Source organism: Terrapene carolina, unplaced genomic scaffold, assembly GCF_002925995.2.
Source record: "Terrapene carolina triunguis isolate 2854851 unplaced genomic scaffold, T_m_triunguis-2.0 Scaffold189, whole genome shotgun sequence".
NCBI classification, from domain to species: Eukaryota; Metazoa; Chordata; order Testudines; family Emydidae; genus Terrapene; species Terrapene triunguis.
In genome coordinates this window covers 6,190,677-6,209,592 of record NW_020664540.1, presented here as the reverse complement: position 1 = coordinate 6,209,592, position 18,916 = coordinate 6,190,677, and the positions used below count along the sequence as shown (strand labels likewise).

Sequence of the window (18,916 nt, the reverse complement as noted above, 5' to 3'; positions counted from 1 at the left end):
TGCATGTTGTTTTCAATGACTATAATGGGAGCCGTTCATCAGAATTCCAGGGATGAATTTGGCCTTAACTGTTTTAAAATTATGTAGACATTTTAAATTAAATTCTTAAGTGGAGAAAGAGATATTCATGACTGTTGACATATTAAAATGCTAATTTATGGTTCCTAACAAAACTGCTCTTTAGTCCACTTCTTAAAAAGGACATAATTAACATTACATGTGATTGCTGATCTTGTCTAATAAACAAGTGTTCAATAATTTTAAAATGATAGGGTTGTTCTCTAAATCAAAACATTTTTGGTGAATTATGGAGGTCAAAGAGTTTTTACTCCTGAGGGAATGCATGTGCATAATTAATGAGCATCACATATTTTAAGTTTTTTTGCACAGAAAAAGCTTCTGCTGGAAAGTTGCTGCAATTCCACCTTTTGCCCACCAGAGGGCACTATGATGATAGAACAGAGCAGCAGCTCCCAGCCAGCTAGGGAAGAAGAAAGACGGTTACTCACCTTTGTAACTGTTGTTCTTCGAGATGTGTTGCTCATATCCATTCCAATTAGGTGTGCGTGTGCCACATGCACGATCGTCGGAAGATTTTACCCTAGCAACACTCAGTGGGTCAGCTGAGGCGCCTCCTGGAGTGGCGCCTTTACGGTGCCAGATACATACCCCAGCCGGCCCAGCGCCCCCTCAGTTCCTTCTTGCCGGCTACTCCGACAGAGGGGAAGGAGGACGGGTTTGGAATGGATATGAGCAACACATCTCAAAGAACAACAGTTACAAAGGTGAGTAGCCGTCTTTTCTTCTTCGAGTGCTTGCTCATATAGATTCCAATTAGGTGACTCCCAAGCCTTACCTAGGTGGTGGGGTCGAAGTGAGATGTCGCGGAGTGCAGAACCGCTGAGCCAAATACCGCATCACCCCTTCACTGCTGGACGATCGCATAGTGGGAAGCAAAGGTATGCACCGATGACCAAGTTGCTGTCCTACATATCTCCTGTATGGGTACATGAGCCAGGAAGGCGGAGAAAGAAGCTTGAGCCCGAGTGGAGTGGGCAGTAAGGTGTGTAGTTGGGACACCAACTAAGTCATAGCACGCACTGATGCATGATGTGATCCAGGACGAGATGCGCTGGTTGGAGACCAGAAGGCCCTCCATCCGGTCTGCGACAGCTACGAACAGCTGGATCGTCCTCCTAAAAGGTTTCGTTCGATGTAAAAGGCGAGGAGCCTGCGAACGTCTAGGGAGTGTAGTTGTTGTTCTCGCCAAGAAGCATGCGGCTTCGGATAAAAGACTGGGAGGAAAATGTCTTGGTTGACGTGGAAGGCAGACACCACCTTAGGAAGGAAGTCAGGGTGTGGTCGCAGCTGTACCTTTTCCTTATGGAACACGGTATACTGTGGGTCCGATATGAGGGCTCTAAGCTCCGACACACGTCTTGACGAGGTGATAGCTACGAGGAAGGCTGTCTTCCAGGAAAGGTACAGGAGCGAGCAGGTGGCCATCGGCTCGAACGGGGCACCCATGAGTCTGGATAGGGCCAGGCTGAGGTCCCACATAGGGGCCAGATGCCGAATTTGCAGGTACAGGTGTTCTAATCCCTTGAGCAACCTGCTGACCATGGGATTGGAGAAGACCAAGCGCCCCTTTTCGCCCAGGTGGAAGGCCGAAATCGCTGCTAGATGTACTCTGATGGATGAAACTGCTAGGCCCTTCTGTTTCAAGGACAAGAGATAGTCTAAGATGGTAGGTACTGGCGCCTCCAGTGGGGCAGTATTGCTCAGAGCACACCAGCAGGAGAAACGCTTCCACTTGGCCAAATACATGAACCTGGTAGAGGGCTTTCTGCTACCCAAAAGTACCTGCTGCACCGAACGGGAGCAACGTAGCTCAGATTGAGTTAGCCATGCAGTATACATGCTGTGAGGTGGAGGGATTGCAGGTCGGGATGACAGAGTCGTCCATGTTCCTGATTGATCAGGTCCGGCCACAACGGAAGTGGAATTGGAGTGGTCACTGACAGATCGAGGAGAATGGTATACCAATGCTGCCTGGGCCACGCCGGGGCGATCAAAATTAAGCGGGCCCTGTCTCTGCGCAACTTGAGAAGGACCCTGTGAACTAACGGGAATGGAGGAAAGGCGTAATACAGGTAGTCTTTCCACGGTATCAGGAAGGTGTCCGACAGGGAACCCAGGGAGCGTCCCTGGAGAGAGCAGAACACCTGGTACTTCCAATTCTCGCGAGAGACAAATAGGTCTATCTGGGGAAACCCCCACTTCCGGAAAACAGAGTGGATGACGTCTGGGCGAATCGACCACTCGTTAGCCTGGAAAGATCTGCTGAGGCGGTCCGCCAAGGTGTTCTGGACTCCTGGGAGAAACGACGCCACCAGGTCGATCAAGTGGGCTATGCAGAATTCCCACAGGTGAATGGCTTCCTGACAGAGGGGGGACGATCCCGCTCCCCCTTGTTTGTGGATATAAAACATGGCCGTTGTGTTGTCTGTGAAAACTACAACACAACGGCCCTGAAGGTGCTTGCGGAACACTTGACACGCCAGGGACACTGCTCTCAGCTCCTGTACATTGATGTGCAGGGATATCTCTTGTGTGGAGCAAAGGCCCTGTGTGCGAAGGTCCGCAAGGTGAGCGCCCCAACCCAAAGATGATGCATCCGTGGTTAGGACCAGGGAGGACTGCGGGGCATGGAATGGTACCCCTTCGCATACTGAGTTGGGGTTCAGCCACCAGACCAGGGAAGTTAAGACTTCTGGCGGTACCGTGACCACTGTGCCCATGTTGTCCCGGCCAGGGCGGTATACGGTTGAGAGCCAGGCCTGAAGTGGACGGAGGCGCAGTCTGGCGTGTCTGGTCACGAAGGTACAAGATGCCATGTGTCCCAGGAGACCGAGGCACGTCCCTGCTGTCGAAGTCGGGAAGCTTTGGAGGCCATGGATAATGCTCGCCATGGACTGAAAGCGGGCGTGCGGTAGGCACGCACGGGAGAGTCTTGAATCTAGGACTGCTTCGATTAAGTCTATTCTTTGGGTTGGCTCCAAAGTGGATTTTTCGACATTGAGCAGCAGGCCCAGCTGTCTGAACAAGCTCATGGTGAACTGAACATGAGATTGCACCTGTTCCTTGGAGCGACCCCGAATGAGCCAGTCGTCAAGGTACGGAAACACATGGATCCGATGTCGACGGAGTGAGGCAACTACGACGGCCATTCATTTTGTAAAGATCCTTGGTGCCGTGGATAGGCCGAAGGGAAGGACGGTAAATTGGAAGTGCTGTTGGTTGACCACAAAGCGAAGGAAAGCCTGTGCGGCGGGTAAATCGCTATGTGGAAGTACGCGTCCTTCACGTCGAGGGTGGCGTACCAGTCTCCAGGATCCAGGGAAGGGATAATGGTCCCCAGGAAAACCATGTGGAACTTCAACCTTACCATGAATTTGTTGAGTCCGCGCAGGTCCAGGATGGGCGGCCATAGCCCGCCCTTTGCTTTGGGAACTAGGAAATAACGTGAGTAAAACCCCCTGCCCCTCAGTTCCCTTGGAACCTCCTCTATAGCTCTGATAGCTAGGAGCGTTTGCACCTCCTGTAGAAGGAGTTGCTCGTGAGAGGGGTCCCTGAAGAGGGAAGAGGAGGGAGGGTGGGGGGGGGAGAAACAAACTGAGGGCAGTAGCTACTTTCCACCGTACGTAGGACCCAGCGGTCTGACGTTATACGGGACCACATAGGGAGGAAATAGGAGAGGCAGTTGTTGAAAGGCGGGGAAGGATCCTGGAAGGAGACTGGTGCTCCACCCTCGGGCGCACCTTCAAAAATTTTGTCTGGACCCCGCCGATGGTTTGGGGGGGCCCTGGTTCTGGCCCGTCTGAGGACCAGACTGTCTCCGCCTACCACCCTGGCCGCGTCTTCTAGAGAAGTCCTGTCTCGGCCGGGGATTAGGGTAGGTGCGCTGTGGTTGGGGTCAGAAGGGCCTACGTTGCGTCACCGGGGTATGCATGCCCAGTGAACGCATGATGGCCCCGTTGTCCTTCAGACTCTGAAGTCTGGAGTCAGTCTTGTCTGAAAGCAGACCATGGCCATCAAAGGGTAGGGCCTGAATAGTCTGCTGGAGTTCTGGTGGGAGACCGGAGACCTGTAGCCACGAGATGCGGCGCATAGCTACGCCCGAGGCTAGAGTCCTAGCCGCCGAGTCTGCCGCATCTATTGAGGCTTGCAAAGATGTTCTGGCTACCTTCTTGCCCTCCTCTAGTAGGGCCCCGAACTCCTTCCTGGACTCCTGAGGAATAAGCTCTTTGAATTTTTGCATTGAGTTCCAGGTATTATAATTGTAGCGGCTCAAGAGGGCCTGCTGGTTAGCCACTCTGAGCTGCAAGCCGCCTGTAGAGTAAATTTTGCGCCCAAATAAATCAAGGCTTCTAGTGTCCTTGGATTTAGGAGCAGGAGCTTGTTGGCCGTGTCTTTCTCTCTTGTTAACAGACTGTACAACGAGGGAGCACAGCTGGGGGTGAATATACAATTATTCGTAGTCCTTGGAGGGGACCAAATACTTCCTCTCCACCCCTTTGGCAGTAGGAGGAATAGAGGTCGGAGATTGCCAGATCGTAGTGGCATTAGCCTGGATAGTCCGGATAAAGGGCAAGGCTATTCTGGTCGGGGTGTCGGCAGATAGAATGTCAACTACAGGATCCTCGACCTCCACCACCTCCTCCACCTGGAGGCTCATGTTTTGTGCCTCCCTGTGGAGCAATTCCTGGTGGGCACAGAGGTCTATAGGTGGGGGGCCAGAGGAGGACGTACCCGCCACCGCCTCATTGGGTGAAAACGGGGAGGATACTCCTGAGACTAACAGGTCCTGGGGAAGGTCTTGCTGGGGAGGGTCCAGCTGCCCTAGGTCCACCATGCTAGGGGCATGGGCCTGAAATGAGGGCAGAGCCGTCGCCTACGAAACACCCGGGGCAGGGCGACTCACAGTGGCCTCCAGTACCAGGGGCTCCGAGTGGGCAGAGCGAGAAGCCCCCAAGGGGACACCTTGGGCCTGATGGTATGCCCAAGGGGTCCAAAAGGACCATTGCAGAGGTCCCGGACCAGGATCCTGTCCCTCATCGTGCCATTGGCTAGCACCGTCCGCATCTTGGTCCTGGACATGGTAGCCACTTTCTGCCTGGGACGACCTCGAGGTGGGACAGGACGGCCAAGGTGGAGCCGAGCGCATATGCTGGGTCGCCTTGTTGTGTGGTACCGCACCACGCCGTGGAGATGGAGATCGGCGCCGTGGTCTCGAGCGGTACCGCGATCCTGAGCGGGACCGGCGGTCATATCGGTGCCAGGAGGCAGATCTGGACCTCGACGAAGATCTATGGGCAGAACGGTGCCGGGATCGACTCCAAGTAGATCGGCTCTCGGACCGGCGTCGGGATCAATGCCAGGAGCTGGACCGGTACCGACCATACTGGGAAGAAGATCTTCACGAGGCAGAGCAGCACCGCAAGTGTGACCGGCGCTGAGATGGTGATCGGTGCCGGGACTGCGAGAGGTGCCGCGAACGAGACCAGTGTCTGGATCAGGACCGTGACCGGGATTGGGACCTGGATTGGTGCCGTCCTGTCTTACTCTGCGACGGAGGACGCAGCATGGAGGGCTTTCCTTTTTGAGGGAACAGCCCACACCGGCGGCACCGAAGGTTGCGACGGTCTTGCTCGGTGAGCGCAATCAGGTCGCGTGCCGTGAAGAAAGTCTCCGGAGTGGACGGCAGCCCGAGCTCGACCACAGTACGCACCTGGGAGCTTAAGTGCACCGGACTCGACGGCCCTTGTGGCGCTGGAGTCAACGGTACCGGGGTTGGTGCCTTTGCGGGACAGTCCGACATGGGACGCGGCTCCGAGGGAGACACAGGCGGTGCCAGCAACTGCAAGGGAGCAGCAGGTTGTTTATGCTGCTTCTTCGGTCCCGGAGACAGTGAGCAGCGCTGCGCCGGTAGAGGTGCCAGAGACGTCCAGTGCCGGGAGTCTTTGTCGGTGTCCGGACACGGTGCTGACCCTTCCGGTGCTGCAGGCGTGCTTCGAACTGATAAAGTCGGCACCGGGTCTCGGCGCGGAGCCGAGGACATTGGGATAAGTGCCGCTTCCATAAGGAGCTGCTTCAAGCGAAAGTCCCACTCCTTTTTAGTCCGAGGCTTGAATGCCTTATAAATGCAGCACTTATCGGATTGATGAGATTCCCCCAGGCACTTCAAGCAGGAGTCGTGTGGGTCTCCCATAGGCATCGGTTTAAGGCAGGCCGAGCAAGGTTTGAAACCCAGAGACCTAGGCATCAGCCCGGGTACCGGGAGGGAGGGAAGGGGAGAAGCCCCTTACCTCCAACTACTATTTACACTAAGAATAATTATTAACTACTACTAAAGAACTAATAACTACTTTTAAAACTATTTACAACTATAAACGAGTGCTACACTAGAAGCTAGGGAAGTGGAGTTCTGCTAAGCCATGCTCCACAGTTCCAACGACCATCACGGGCAGTAAGAAGGAACTGAGAGAGCGCTGGGTCGGCTGGGGTATAAATCCGGCACCGTAAAGGCACCACTCCAGGGGGCGCCTCAGCCGACCCACCGAGTGTTGCTAGGGTAAAATCTTCCGACGATCGTGCATGCGGCGTGCGCACACCTAATTGGAATCAACATGAGCAAGCACTCGAAGAAGAAATAGCCTACCTTCTTCACAGCACCTGTTGGGCCAGGTCAGAAGACAGGGGCTATGGGGAGACAGACAGCATGGGTCTGCTGGGGAGTCACAGACAGGGGGTCATAAGGGCTAGTCAGGTAGGACAGACTGGGGCAGGGGTTGAATGGGAATGGAGGTGCAGGGCCACAGAGAGGAGGGAGATGCGGGGCCACATGGGGACAGGGGGGTGGCTGAGTGGGGGTGGAGGGACACATGTGGACAGGGGATGCAAGGGGACATAGGGACAGTGGTACCTAACTGAATGCAAGAGGCTAGGGGTCAGCCGGGGTCTGCAGGGGGGAAGCTCCCTAACAATCCCTCCCTGCCCCGCAAAAAACCTGTTCCATACTTTTCCTACACATACCCAACAACCCTCTAAGTTCACGCCCAGGCTCCTTCCCAGCAATTACTTCCCCCTCCATTACCCTTGACTCTCCCCAAGCCTTTGCACTGCTTCTGAAGGGTGCGGGAAATACAGTTCTGTACTGTAGCTTAAATGAATTATTACTCAGAGTTCTGTACTAATATGCCTAGTAAGGAATCTATTTGTCAAAAAACATTTCCTGAATCTTTTTTGTTGTCTATATTGTTACAGACATACTTGCTGATAGGTACTTTGAAATAAATGACCAAAAATAATTGAAACTGGTGTGATTATACTGTGTGATTTTGACCAATCAAATATGCAGAATTCTGCAGTATTTTAAAATATTGTGCACAGAATTTTCACTTTTTTTGTTGCAGAATTTGTAAGTTTTCCACTGCCATTTTAAAAGTAAAATCTTAAGGCCTTGAACCCACCCATTTATTGCCACGCTGCTTCTACCTCAGAATCTAAACAATGGATTAATATTTATGGTAGAGGTATTTGTACTTAGTACAAAATTTCTATGGAAAAAAAATAGTTTTTGAAATTCTTACCAGGAATTTTCTTGGCCCAACCAATCATGTGAACCAATTCTTTGTCTGCAAGTTTTGTCAATGACATCATCATGGAGACTTCTGTAAATGGCTTGTTGGGGCGACTCACCAGCAACACATTAGGAGGTTCAGCTTCAAGTAACGTTAAAACAAACTGCTCAGGACTGAGTGCACAAAGAAGGATTTCTTTCACTCGGGTTGTATTTTCACTATTCTTTTTAGCTTTGCCAGTGCAATGCACTTGATCTTCTGAATTACGATGACGGCGTATGATACGATACCCACAACGTTCTCTTCTTGAACCTGAGACAAAAAAAGTTACATAATTACATTATTTTTTTCTACCACAGTTTTACCTGAATCCAAAAATGGGGAAAGACAACAAGTACATTCCACACTGAATTTAGGATTTTCAAAAGCACTCAGGACTGGTTTAACTATGCTTCCATTGACCTTAGTGGAGGCTCTCTTTTAATCCAAACGAATATAACAAAGTGAGCTGGATCAGATCTAAAATCTGTTTTAAACTCAGTGGAAAGCTCCCATTGACTTTAGTGAGAGACAGATCAGGTCTTTGATTGCAAACAAAGCGGATATATACATATACAACAGAAATAAATAGTAAGAATGAGTTCTGAAAGCATGTCAATTGACCCAAAATAAATGCCTCACATGGAAATACAAGCTGGGCCTTATTAAAGGCCAGAAGTTGTTTGTTTATTGTTCACTATGTCACAGAGCAAGCTGATTTGCTCTGGCTGTGAATACTACTATACTTGAGAACATCATTAATTGTACTTTGAAAAAATGCTAAGAAAAAGTCTTGTTTAAAAGAGGATACTTTCACTTCTCCCAAAATTTAACTATGGGATTTTTGAAAGCAGTAAGCCTTGGCCTAACTTTCATCCCACTTTGTTGCTGAATATATTATATAACAAAAAGGTTTTGTTATTGTTGTCATTCTAGTTACTGCTAAATGGTTATTTGTAAAATCTAGGATTTTGCTATTTAAAAATCAGAGGCATATTTAAATAATTTATCAGAAGATGTTCTTAAACTGAAATTCTCTGGTACCATAACACTTATTTTCCTAAAATAAGTATATCTGAAGTAAGTAAGTAAATAAATAAATGAATAAATAGTTTAGAAGTCAAATTTTTGTTTTAGAGCCATCAAAATGTTGTCTCAGTCTCAGTATCTGTCAAACTACTGATATGTAAGAATAAGCCAGTGCTAGTATCAGATGTATTTTGGGCCATTAATGGTCAACTAACTGTGCAATACACTTTATCAAGATCACAACACATGGCAGCAGTCATTAGCTTTGTTTTTTCTAGCAGAATTTTCTTCAAAATACCCTCTCTCAAAATCTGCAGGACTCTCTAACCACTACAAGATAAATGTCATACTAACGTGTTCCACTCTTTTCTCCTTGTCAGGGAGTAATAAGATTCCTTTAAATTACAAGTTGGAACAGAAAGCACTTGCACCACTTCACTCTGTCCACCCATAGCTATTAGGAATCCCTCTTTCAACAGGACATTACATGCAAACTAACGTTATCAATAGACCATTGTTTAATTTAGAGTAAGACAGGGACCTTGACTGGACCTTCACTTCAAATACATATAACATTAAGCATCAAAGAGTCAATTAAATAAATCTCCCAAAGTACCAGAAACATAATCACAGTAAAAATATTGCTTGACCATAGAATCAATACAAATATAATTGAGCGGTCACTGGACAAATACGAACAAATAAAATAGATCTGCTATATACATCTGTTTAAAACTGCGGGACAATACTACAGCTGTTTCTGTTACATTTTTCTCAGTTCCTTTTATATTCTAAGAGGTTGTTGCAGAACCCAGTGCAAATTTCAATTCTTCATGTAACCTTGGGCTTATAAGGATAATTTTTAGCATAGTGCCTTAAAGGGGGCAGATGTGGGTTGTTGTTGTTGGTTTCTTTAATAGTTAACCTTTAGCACTGTCAAAAGAGTTGGCAACAGGCTTTAACAACCATATAAACCCTGAGTTCTAGGTCACCATTTAAGTATAAATGCAAAAGGAAAAGATTAACTACTCTGGTGTGACTTGCAAGTCTTGGAAAATCTGTATTTATTGAAGAGTTAGAACAATGAGATACAGCTAAATATATAGCTCTGTATTCCCATGACTTAAGATTCTGATCAAGTTAAACACTTAACCATGTGCAGAAGTCAACAGGACTACGCACACACTTAAAGTTACACACCTTGCATATGCTGGGGCTTCTGTGGGCCAGTCAGGTGCCCCAAAACAAGTTAGAGCAGACTGAGAGATTGCCCTAATTTGTTCCACAGCTGCAATAATTCCTGTGGGCATTTACACCAGCCAAGAATAGCTGTATATAACACCACACCAACTATATCTCCTGTGCCAAACAGGGCCGGCTCCAGGCACCAGCTGAGCAAGCTGGTGCTTGGGGCGGCAGATTGTTCGAGGTGGCACTCTGCCCGATCCTAGGGCGGCACAGCGGCTTTTTTTTGTGTGTGTGTGTGTGTGTGTGTGTGTGTTCTGCTCCGGCCGCCCTGTAGGGGGCGGTGGCACGGAGAACCAGAGCGCCCTGCAGGGCAGTCCTCTTCCTTCCCTCCCCGCCGACCGGAGCAGAGCCCTCGCGGTAGGCGGCAGGAGGCGGCGCAGCGGGAGGCGCAGCGGGAGGGGCCGCGTGGCAGCGCCCCGCTGTAGCCTTGGCCACCCCCTTCTCTCTCTCTACCGCCCACTCCCTCCCCCCCCCCGCCGGTCCCCCCGCCCCCGCCGCGCCGTGTTTTTTTTTGCTTTGCCGCCCTGCCGGCCGCCCTGTTTTTTTTTTTGCTTGGGATGGCCAAAAAGCCAGAGCCGGCCCTGGTGCCAAAGTTCCTGTGGAGTGGAGTAGGGTCAGTTATGCACCCAATAGCATCTCCCCATTTGTCAGGATATTATAGTGATTTTATAGACCCTTCATTTCTGGGGCACAACACACTGATGAATCTAATCTCCTAAAGCCTCCTACTCTCTATAGAATTGTATAACCTATATTAAAACATGTTCATGCTGTTTTAAAAAAACAAGGTCAATTTTGACCCAATGTAGTCACATTGAGTGAGAACAGAATTTGGCTTCCTGAATTTAGAGTTGAGGTAAGCTTCCAAATTGCCTTTTTACTAAGTACTATTTGAGGGGCTCTGCTATGTCTGTTCTACAATTAATCACCACAGAGAATCCACCACTGAACTTTCATCCAGGTACACTACGAAGTCTTTATTCCATGTAAAGTATGTAACAATGTAGTTTTGGTTTAAGCCTAATATTCCTTTTCAGTTAAGTTGGTATTTGGTATGTTTTCATCCTTGTGTGTGTGTGTGTGTACATTCTACACCTTACCCCTATACTATCACACAAATATTGATATTCACAGACTGTAGTAAGACTATACAATTGTTAGTTTTTCCTACAAAGCGGCAAGATCTTTTAAATTACTTTAGAATGAAATATTCAACTAATTCAAATTTCATCTCATCATTTCTTGTACTTTAAAAATATAATAATGTTAGCATTTGTGCTCTATTTCAAACATAACAGCAAAACTTGGTCCATCAATGGCTATTAGCCAGGATGGGCAGGAATGGTGTCCCTAGTCTCTGTTTGCCAGAAGCTGGGAATGAGTGACAGGGGATGGATCACTTCATGATTACCTGTTCTGTTCATTCCCTCTGGGGCACCTGGCACCGGCCACTGTTGGAAGACTGGATACTGGGCTAGATGGACCTTTGGTCTGACCCAGTAGGGCTGTTCTTATGTAAAACTTATATTTAATTTCAATGAAAACTAAACTGTGTCCAGCGCACAAATATCAAATGACAACATTTTCCCTTAAAAGACCTCTTTTGCTCCACAAATATACTTTGCGATAACAAAACAAAACAAAAAAAGAAACACAGGATACTGAATTATAATTTGTATTTGGTTTAATTAATCTGAAATTGTCATAATAGACAAAGGATGATTCACATAACAGCACATCTGGAATGCAGTTCTTCAGTAATTAACAGGATGTAGTTTAATTCAGTATTAAAATTTATTTTGTTTGGATTTGAAAAAAGAATTATAGCAAAACATGACTAAGAATAACATTTAGATCTGCTAACTTAATTAACAAATCATGATACAGCACCTTTTAAGTTGATCAAATGCTGTTTTAAATTATTAATAAAGCTTCCATGATTTCTTTTGAAACATAGTGCACTCTTAATATTTTATCCTATCTTTTCATCTATAGCTCTTTAAGTACTTGACAAAAAATGTGCAGACATATTAGCCCAACATTATATTTGGCCTAAGTACAGCAATTTGAAGCAATCTGTATGAAAAGCTTGCAGTCTAGCAAATAACACATTGACATACAGAGATCAAGTTTTGTTACTCTCCCACTCCTATGTAACCTTTGGAAAGTCACTTAAATGCCATTCCTCATTTATATAATCTAGAAAATGCAGGTAAGACCAGAGAAGGTGTTTTGGTAAAGAATGCAGAAGTCAGTCATTTTACCAGATACTTTCATTTTGCAGAATAAAGCTGTAATTAACAACGTCCCCTGTAGTTTATATGGGACTCCACAATAAGAGCACTATTTTCACACGTTGCCTGGGATAGCATAAAAACTAGTCACCAGAGCAGAACATGCATCATATTAAATAATTTACTCAACTTATTTTTTTTTTGTTCACTAATTGACCATGAACAAATTACAAAATTTTCTAATTCTTTCATTATTTAAAATGAAAAATTCCTTCAATAAATGATTTTTGCTTTGCAGATCATTTGTTTGCTTTTTATTTGTAAGTTGCAAATATTGCCAATTTCTGCTGTGCTGAATAGTTACATAAGTCAGGAGCATTGCTTTTGCTCCGTAAATGATGGCTTATGTAACTAACAAAATCAGCATGAACTGTGAATTTTACAAATGAAATATACAATTCAAAATTCACTTTTGTTTGATATTTGAGCTTAATTTTTATATGTATTTTTGAATTAGTACCCACAGATTCATTCAGCTATACTGATCACAAAGAAGTTGCTGTCTGCCAGACACTGCAGAACAATGGATTAAATTACTATAATTTCTACAATGGCTACAATGAAAGCCAGTGCAGTTACTGAATTTGAATTCCACACAGTGCTGTGAAAGTCATTTTCTTTCATTTCTAACAACATAAGTAAATTTGGAATATTTGAAAATTCCACCTAAAAAAGTGAGTTCAATTTTCTAACACGGGGAAAAGGACATCTAAATCCTGCACTTAGCAACTCAAACTGGCACGTGAACTTGTAAAAAGCCTGACAAGCCTATTGACTGATGAAAGTACTGAAAGACAAGATTTGGACATTCCATTAATGACCCACACATTTGAAAAATCAGGCTCTGTATTTTCTGAACTCCTTTAATACCATTCATTGGCAGTACATGGAGAAACACAAAATTCATGCAAAAAAAGAAACAGTGAAAGAAAAAATAAACCCAGTCAATAGGAAACCTGAAGAGTCATTAAGGAAGGGGTCTACTCCAGGCCCAGCAAGCAACAAACAAACAAAAAATACCAACCTAGCCACTCTCAGAGTGGATAGGATAGCAAAAAGATGAGTACCTCCCCTCTTCTTGATTGCCCTGGATAAGTGGCTCAATCCATGTCAGGCTCACCAAGGCCAATATCAGAAAGCTCCAAAAGATATTCAGCTGAGGCAGTGGAATTCCAAATCGTCTCAGCTCCTCCAACGCTGCAAAAGGAGCTCCCAGTCCACACTGAAAAAGTAAGACAAGTTGAGGGCAAAGATACCCATACTTGAAGGACAGGTTCAGGTAGAAAGGGTAATCAGCATGGTGATGCGCACACATCACCCACAAATTATCCAACTTTTCTGATACACTTTGCCTGAGCCTGCTGGACTGGGTTTATTTTTTATTTTTTGATCTTTTTGCATGAATTCTGTTTTCCCCTTGTGCCTGGTGAGGTGTTAAACAGTTACTTTTCCACAGCTGGTCATTTTGGCATTTTTTTCTGATGCTGTTGATGTGGCGATGTGTTTTCTCTGATGTGAAATTTACCAGTATACTAGCCTTCTTAATCTGAAGAGTGAGCCACAAGGATTCCTAAGGAGAAACTTGCAGATGCAGTGTCTGAGGTTCTCATTTTTCTTTTGGCAGTGGTGGTATTTCCCATATTAATCTCCAGTATCACCTTGATACAAAGTTCTAAAAACAAATAACCTTCCCCACCTGTGGTCTGCTGCTTGGACTTCTGAGACATCACTGCCGTCTTAAATGATGAGAAGAAAAATCAGACCAGGAGACTGCACAGCAATGTTTTCTAATGTCTTCCACTGTGTCAAAGGGTTTATGTACAAACCAATCATCTTTTTAAATTATTGAAAACTTCTGTCGATGAAATCCCCAATGAGGATTTGTTGGCTTTAAAATCTGAAATTATATTCATGCCAGATTTTGCAAACTCAGTTTGGGTTTTACTTTATGGAAGCTTTCCATGCTGGGGTGGCTGGTGCTTAATGGACTATGTTGTCCCTCTGCTGGGAAGCAGAGCTCCATACCAGCCCCAGCTTGCCAAAAGTCCACTTTCCCAAGTATCCCCTCCCATCCTGTGTTTCAGCACCAAATGTGGACCAAACCAAACCATTCAGTAGAAGAGGGAGAAGAAACCTCAATTTAGGAGAAAGTGGAACGAACCTTCCTAGTCCCTAGAGTAAACAGTCCTATTAAAGCAAATCTCTAACGAGAAAAAAAAAAAGAGTAGAAAATTTATCATTTTGCTCCATGGAAAATAGTATTTTATTTTCTATGAAAAAATACATCTTTAATTATTGCAGTTTGTTTTAAATGCATGGGCATATGGAAGTCAATGAGACCTTTACCTAATGAACTGTGGGATTGAGCCTACAATCCATATTACTAAAGTAGGCTTCTGTTGCTCACGTCAACCCAAAATCTAAATTTGATAGACATCACCTTTTCTCACAGATGTCTTGTAAGTGACCTGATGAGATTCTTTGAGACAATTCAGTTTTGATTGCAAGGTATGTAATTTGTGTTTTCATCGAAGTTCCTAACTGTTAGGGTGGTTAAACACTGGAATAAATTGCCTAGGGAGGTTGTGCAATCTCCATCTCTGGAGATATTTAAGAGTAGGTTAGATAAATGTCTATCAGGGATGGTCTAGACAGTATTTGCCATGAGGGCAGGGGACTGGACTCGATGACCTCTCGAGGTCCTTTCCAGTCCTAGAATCGATGAATCTATGAATCTTCCAAAAAACTGAACTAGACAGAGTTCTCATGAATTTCATTTGAGGAAACTTATCTGATTTCAATGTAACTATTTTAAAAAACACTGATGTTATTTATTTGTCTTTAAAATTCTCATATTTAAGCATTTTTAAGGAGCAGTTTTAGTCTACATCGAATGTTATTAGAACATGAGTATATTTGGGAGAAAACAGTAAAAATTCCAGTTCTATAAATTTAGGAAGATAAATGGGCAGTGTTAACCCAAGATTTAGATCAGTAGTAGTAGTAATTACTATCATGCCCAGTCATGTATCAACACCACATTGTGCTAGGCACTGTACAGACACAAAACAAAATAGTTTCTGCCCAGAGATCTTAAAGAAGTGTTTTAGAGATTTCTTTTTTCAGCACAATTAGAACAATTTTTGATCACTTTTAAAAACCATTCTCCTGCAATTTTTGAAACTCAGATACTGCAGCTCATTTAGGTCCCATTCCTGCGAAGACTTACACTTGCTTAACTTTATGGATTGTGAATAGTCCCATCAAAGTCACTGACTACTCAGTGAGTAAAATCTGCAGATGTGGCTAAGTGACTTAGGACCCTAAATTGCATTTTCAAAATGAAATTAGGCATTTAGGCACCTAAGACTCAGTGAAAGTCAATGGGAGTTAGGCTCCTAAAGACCAGAATTTTAAAGTTATTTAAGTCACCTAATGATCTGGACCTAAGGGTGAGATTCATGAGAGCTTGTGGCACCTTAGAGACTAACAAATTTATTTGGGCATAAGCTTTCATGGGCTAAAACCCACTTCCCCACTTCATCAGATGCATGGAGTGAAAAATACAGTAGGCAGTTTATATATTACAGCACATGAAAAGATGGGAGTTGCCTTACCAAGTGGAGGGTCAGTGCTAACGAGGACAGTTCAATCAAGGTGGATGCCACCCATTCCCAACAGTTGACAAGAAGGTGTGAATATCAACAGAGGGAAAATTACTTTTTAGTCGGCCATTCTTCAACAAAAAAACTTCAAAAACAGACTTCAACGAGAAACTGCAGAACTGGAAATAATTTGCAAACTTGACACCATCAAATTATGCCTGAATAAAGACTGGGAGTGGCTGGGTCACTACAAAAAGTAATTTTCCCTCTGTTGATATTCACCCCTCCTTGTCAACTGTTGGGAATAGGCCACTTCCACCTTGATTGAATTGAACAGACTAACACGACTAATCCTCTGAAACAAGAGACACCTTGTGACTCTTTAGCCTAGTGGTTAGAGTACTTAGCCAGGATGTGGGAGACAAGGGGTCAATTCCCCCCTCTACCAGATATGGAGTAAGGATTTGAACTTGGGTCTCCCACCTCCCAAGAGAGTGTCCTATCTACAGGGTATTGTGGGTCAGGTCTCTCTCCATCTCTACTGTTGGAGTTCTTCTACTGTATAAATAATTAAATATTCACTGGTTCCACAAGCAAGTGACTCTATATCCAATGGGATGTGCGAGGTTCTAGTCCCTCATCAAAGGTGGGAATTGAATCCAAGTCTCCCATATCCTGAGTGAGTGCTCTATCCATTGGGCAAAAGTTCATAAAAAGGAACACCGCTCATCCTCCTCCCCCAAGGGCATGATAGGCGGGGAAAGGTCTAGTTTATGAATCCCAGTGGGGTTTAGGTTTAAATTAGGGTATGTCTACACTTCAAGCTGAGGGTTTGATTGCCAACTCGAGGAGCCACATTAATGCTAGCTGTCATTGGGCTAGCACTCTCAAAGGAGATTGCAGCCCAACAGTGTGAGCGGTGGGAGGGCCTAGCTGCCCCAAGTATGTACTTAGCGTCTTTGATGGGCTTACACTGGAGGCAGTTAGCCCCTCCTGCCACTTGCACTGCTCATGCGCCTCCTCGAGTTGGGAATCACACCCCCAGTTCAAAGTGCAGACATACCCATAGGTGCCAAGCACTGGGCAGTGACAGGACTTTGGCGGCTGTGCACATGCCCAGCTGATGAAATTTAGGTGTCTGGGGACTTTAATGGTGGAAACTTAGGTGCCTAGGGATTTTAAGTGCCTACAGAGTTAAGCAGCAACTGAGCATGGGTTTGTGAATGTCAGTGGCAGCTAAATATTGACTTTTGGCCACTGGACACCTAAACCCCCTTTGTGAATCGCACCCTAAGTGTCTAAATCAATTCTGAAAATGGGGCAGACATGTCTGAAAATGTTACCCAGTACATAAAGTTAAGATATGCACACATTTGCAGGATTGGGGGCTTACTTCAGAAGAACCAGATTAAAGCAACTAACCTATTATCATTATTTACTTTTTATATTTCCCTCAGCTTAGACAATCAGCAATGGTTGATCTAGGCCAGTATCCTGTCTCCGACAGTGGCCATTGCCAGATGCTTCAGAGGGAATTCAGAGGAAATGAACAGAACAGGGTAATTTTGAGTGATCCATCTCCCGTCATCCAGTCCCTACTTCTGGCAGTTGGGAGGGTTAGGGACACCTGGAGCATGGGGCATCATCTTGGCTAACAGCCATTGATGAACATATCCTACATGAACTTACTTAATTCTTTTTTGAGACCAGTTATACTTTTGGACTTTGCAATATCCCCTGGGCAATGAGTTCCACATGTTGATTGTGTGCTGTGCGAAGAAGTATTTCCTTATGTTTGTTTTAAACTTATTTACCCCTTCACATAGGCAGCAACAGTTCATGAATGGCATGGAGAAAGTGAATAGTGATTTTATAGATCTCTATCATACCCCTCTTAGTCACCTCTTTTCTAAGATGAACAGTGTGTCTTTTAATCTCTCCTCGTGTGGTTCCATACCTCCCTACTCATTTACGTTGCCCTTCTCTGAACCTGTTTTATTACCTCTCCCTTCCTAATGGTTCCTAATATTGTTAGCTTTTTTGATGGTCGCTGCACACTGAGCAGATGTTTTCAGAGAACTATCCACAATGACTCCAATATCTTTCTTAACTAGTAACAACTAATTTAGATCCCATTATTTTGTATGTATAGTTCAGATCTTTTCCAATGTGCATTACTTTGCTGACATAACCACTTGTGTGCACAGTGCTGTGTCAGAGGGAGATGCTCTCCTGCCAACATAGATACTATTGCTCATTGAGCTGGTTTTATGATGTTGAGGAGACAGCTCTCTCCCATCAGCATAACATGGCTACATGAGCACTCTTACAGCGGCACAGTTCTATCACCACAGCTGTGTCTCTGTAAGCTTTTAAGTGTAGATTGTGACGTTGCACTCTATATGATTTTATGAAAATAGATTTTATGTAACTGGAATATGCTTCATGCAAAAGGTGTCTTGTAAGGTATCATTACAAAGCTTTTAATCTACTGAGTGTGTTCATCCTATTTCTATAAATGTATCACTTATCTAAAACTAGAAATATGAAATATAACTCTGAGGGCCTATTGTAATTATGCAAAGAGTGGGCAATTAATGGTGGGTTGGAATCTTGATGACTCCCATCAACCAGCACAATTGACTGTGGATGGCTCTGTTTGCAGGCAAGCATTCCTGTGAGTCAGGCTGGGAGGAATGAAGGCTTGGGGTCTTACAGTAATATGTGATCATGTCACCTGAACTGGAATCCATCTTTAACCTGGTGCTTTTCCAGTGAGGGGGGTAGGAACCCAGAGGGACAAAGGATTCCCGCCTTATGCAAAAGATATATAAAGGGGTGGAACAAAGAGGGAGAGCCATCATGAAGAATCCCCTAGCTACCACCTGAGCTGGAACAAGAGCTGTACCTGGGGAAAGAATTGTGCCCAGGCCTGGAAGGTGTCCAGTCTGAGGAAAAAACTTACTGAAGCATCTCTATGGGTGAGATTATCTGTATTCAGTTGATTAGACATAGATTTGCATGTTTTATTTTATTTTACTTGGTAATTCACTTTGTT

At 45.0% G+C, this 18,916-nt stretch overlaps 1 protein-coding gene across 1 annotated transcript in view; it reads right to left on the bottom strand.

Moving 5' to 3' along the window:
• Positions 1-18,916, bottom strand: part of ESR2 (estrogen receptor 2) — a 68,491-nt gene that overhangs the window by 31,404 nt on the left and 18,171 nt on the right. The window contains exon 4 of the mRNA XM_026654245.2: positions 7,653-7,955. Within this exon, the coding sequence (XP_026510030.1) occupies positions 7,653-7,955 (303 nt within the window). The remainder of the gene's footprint in view (positions 1-7,652; positions 7,956-18,916) is intronic.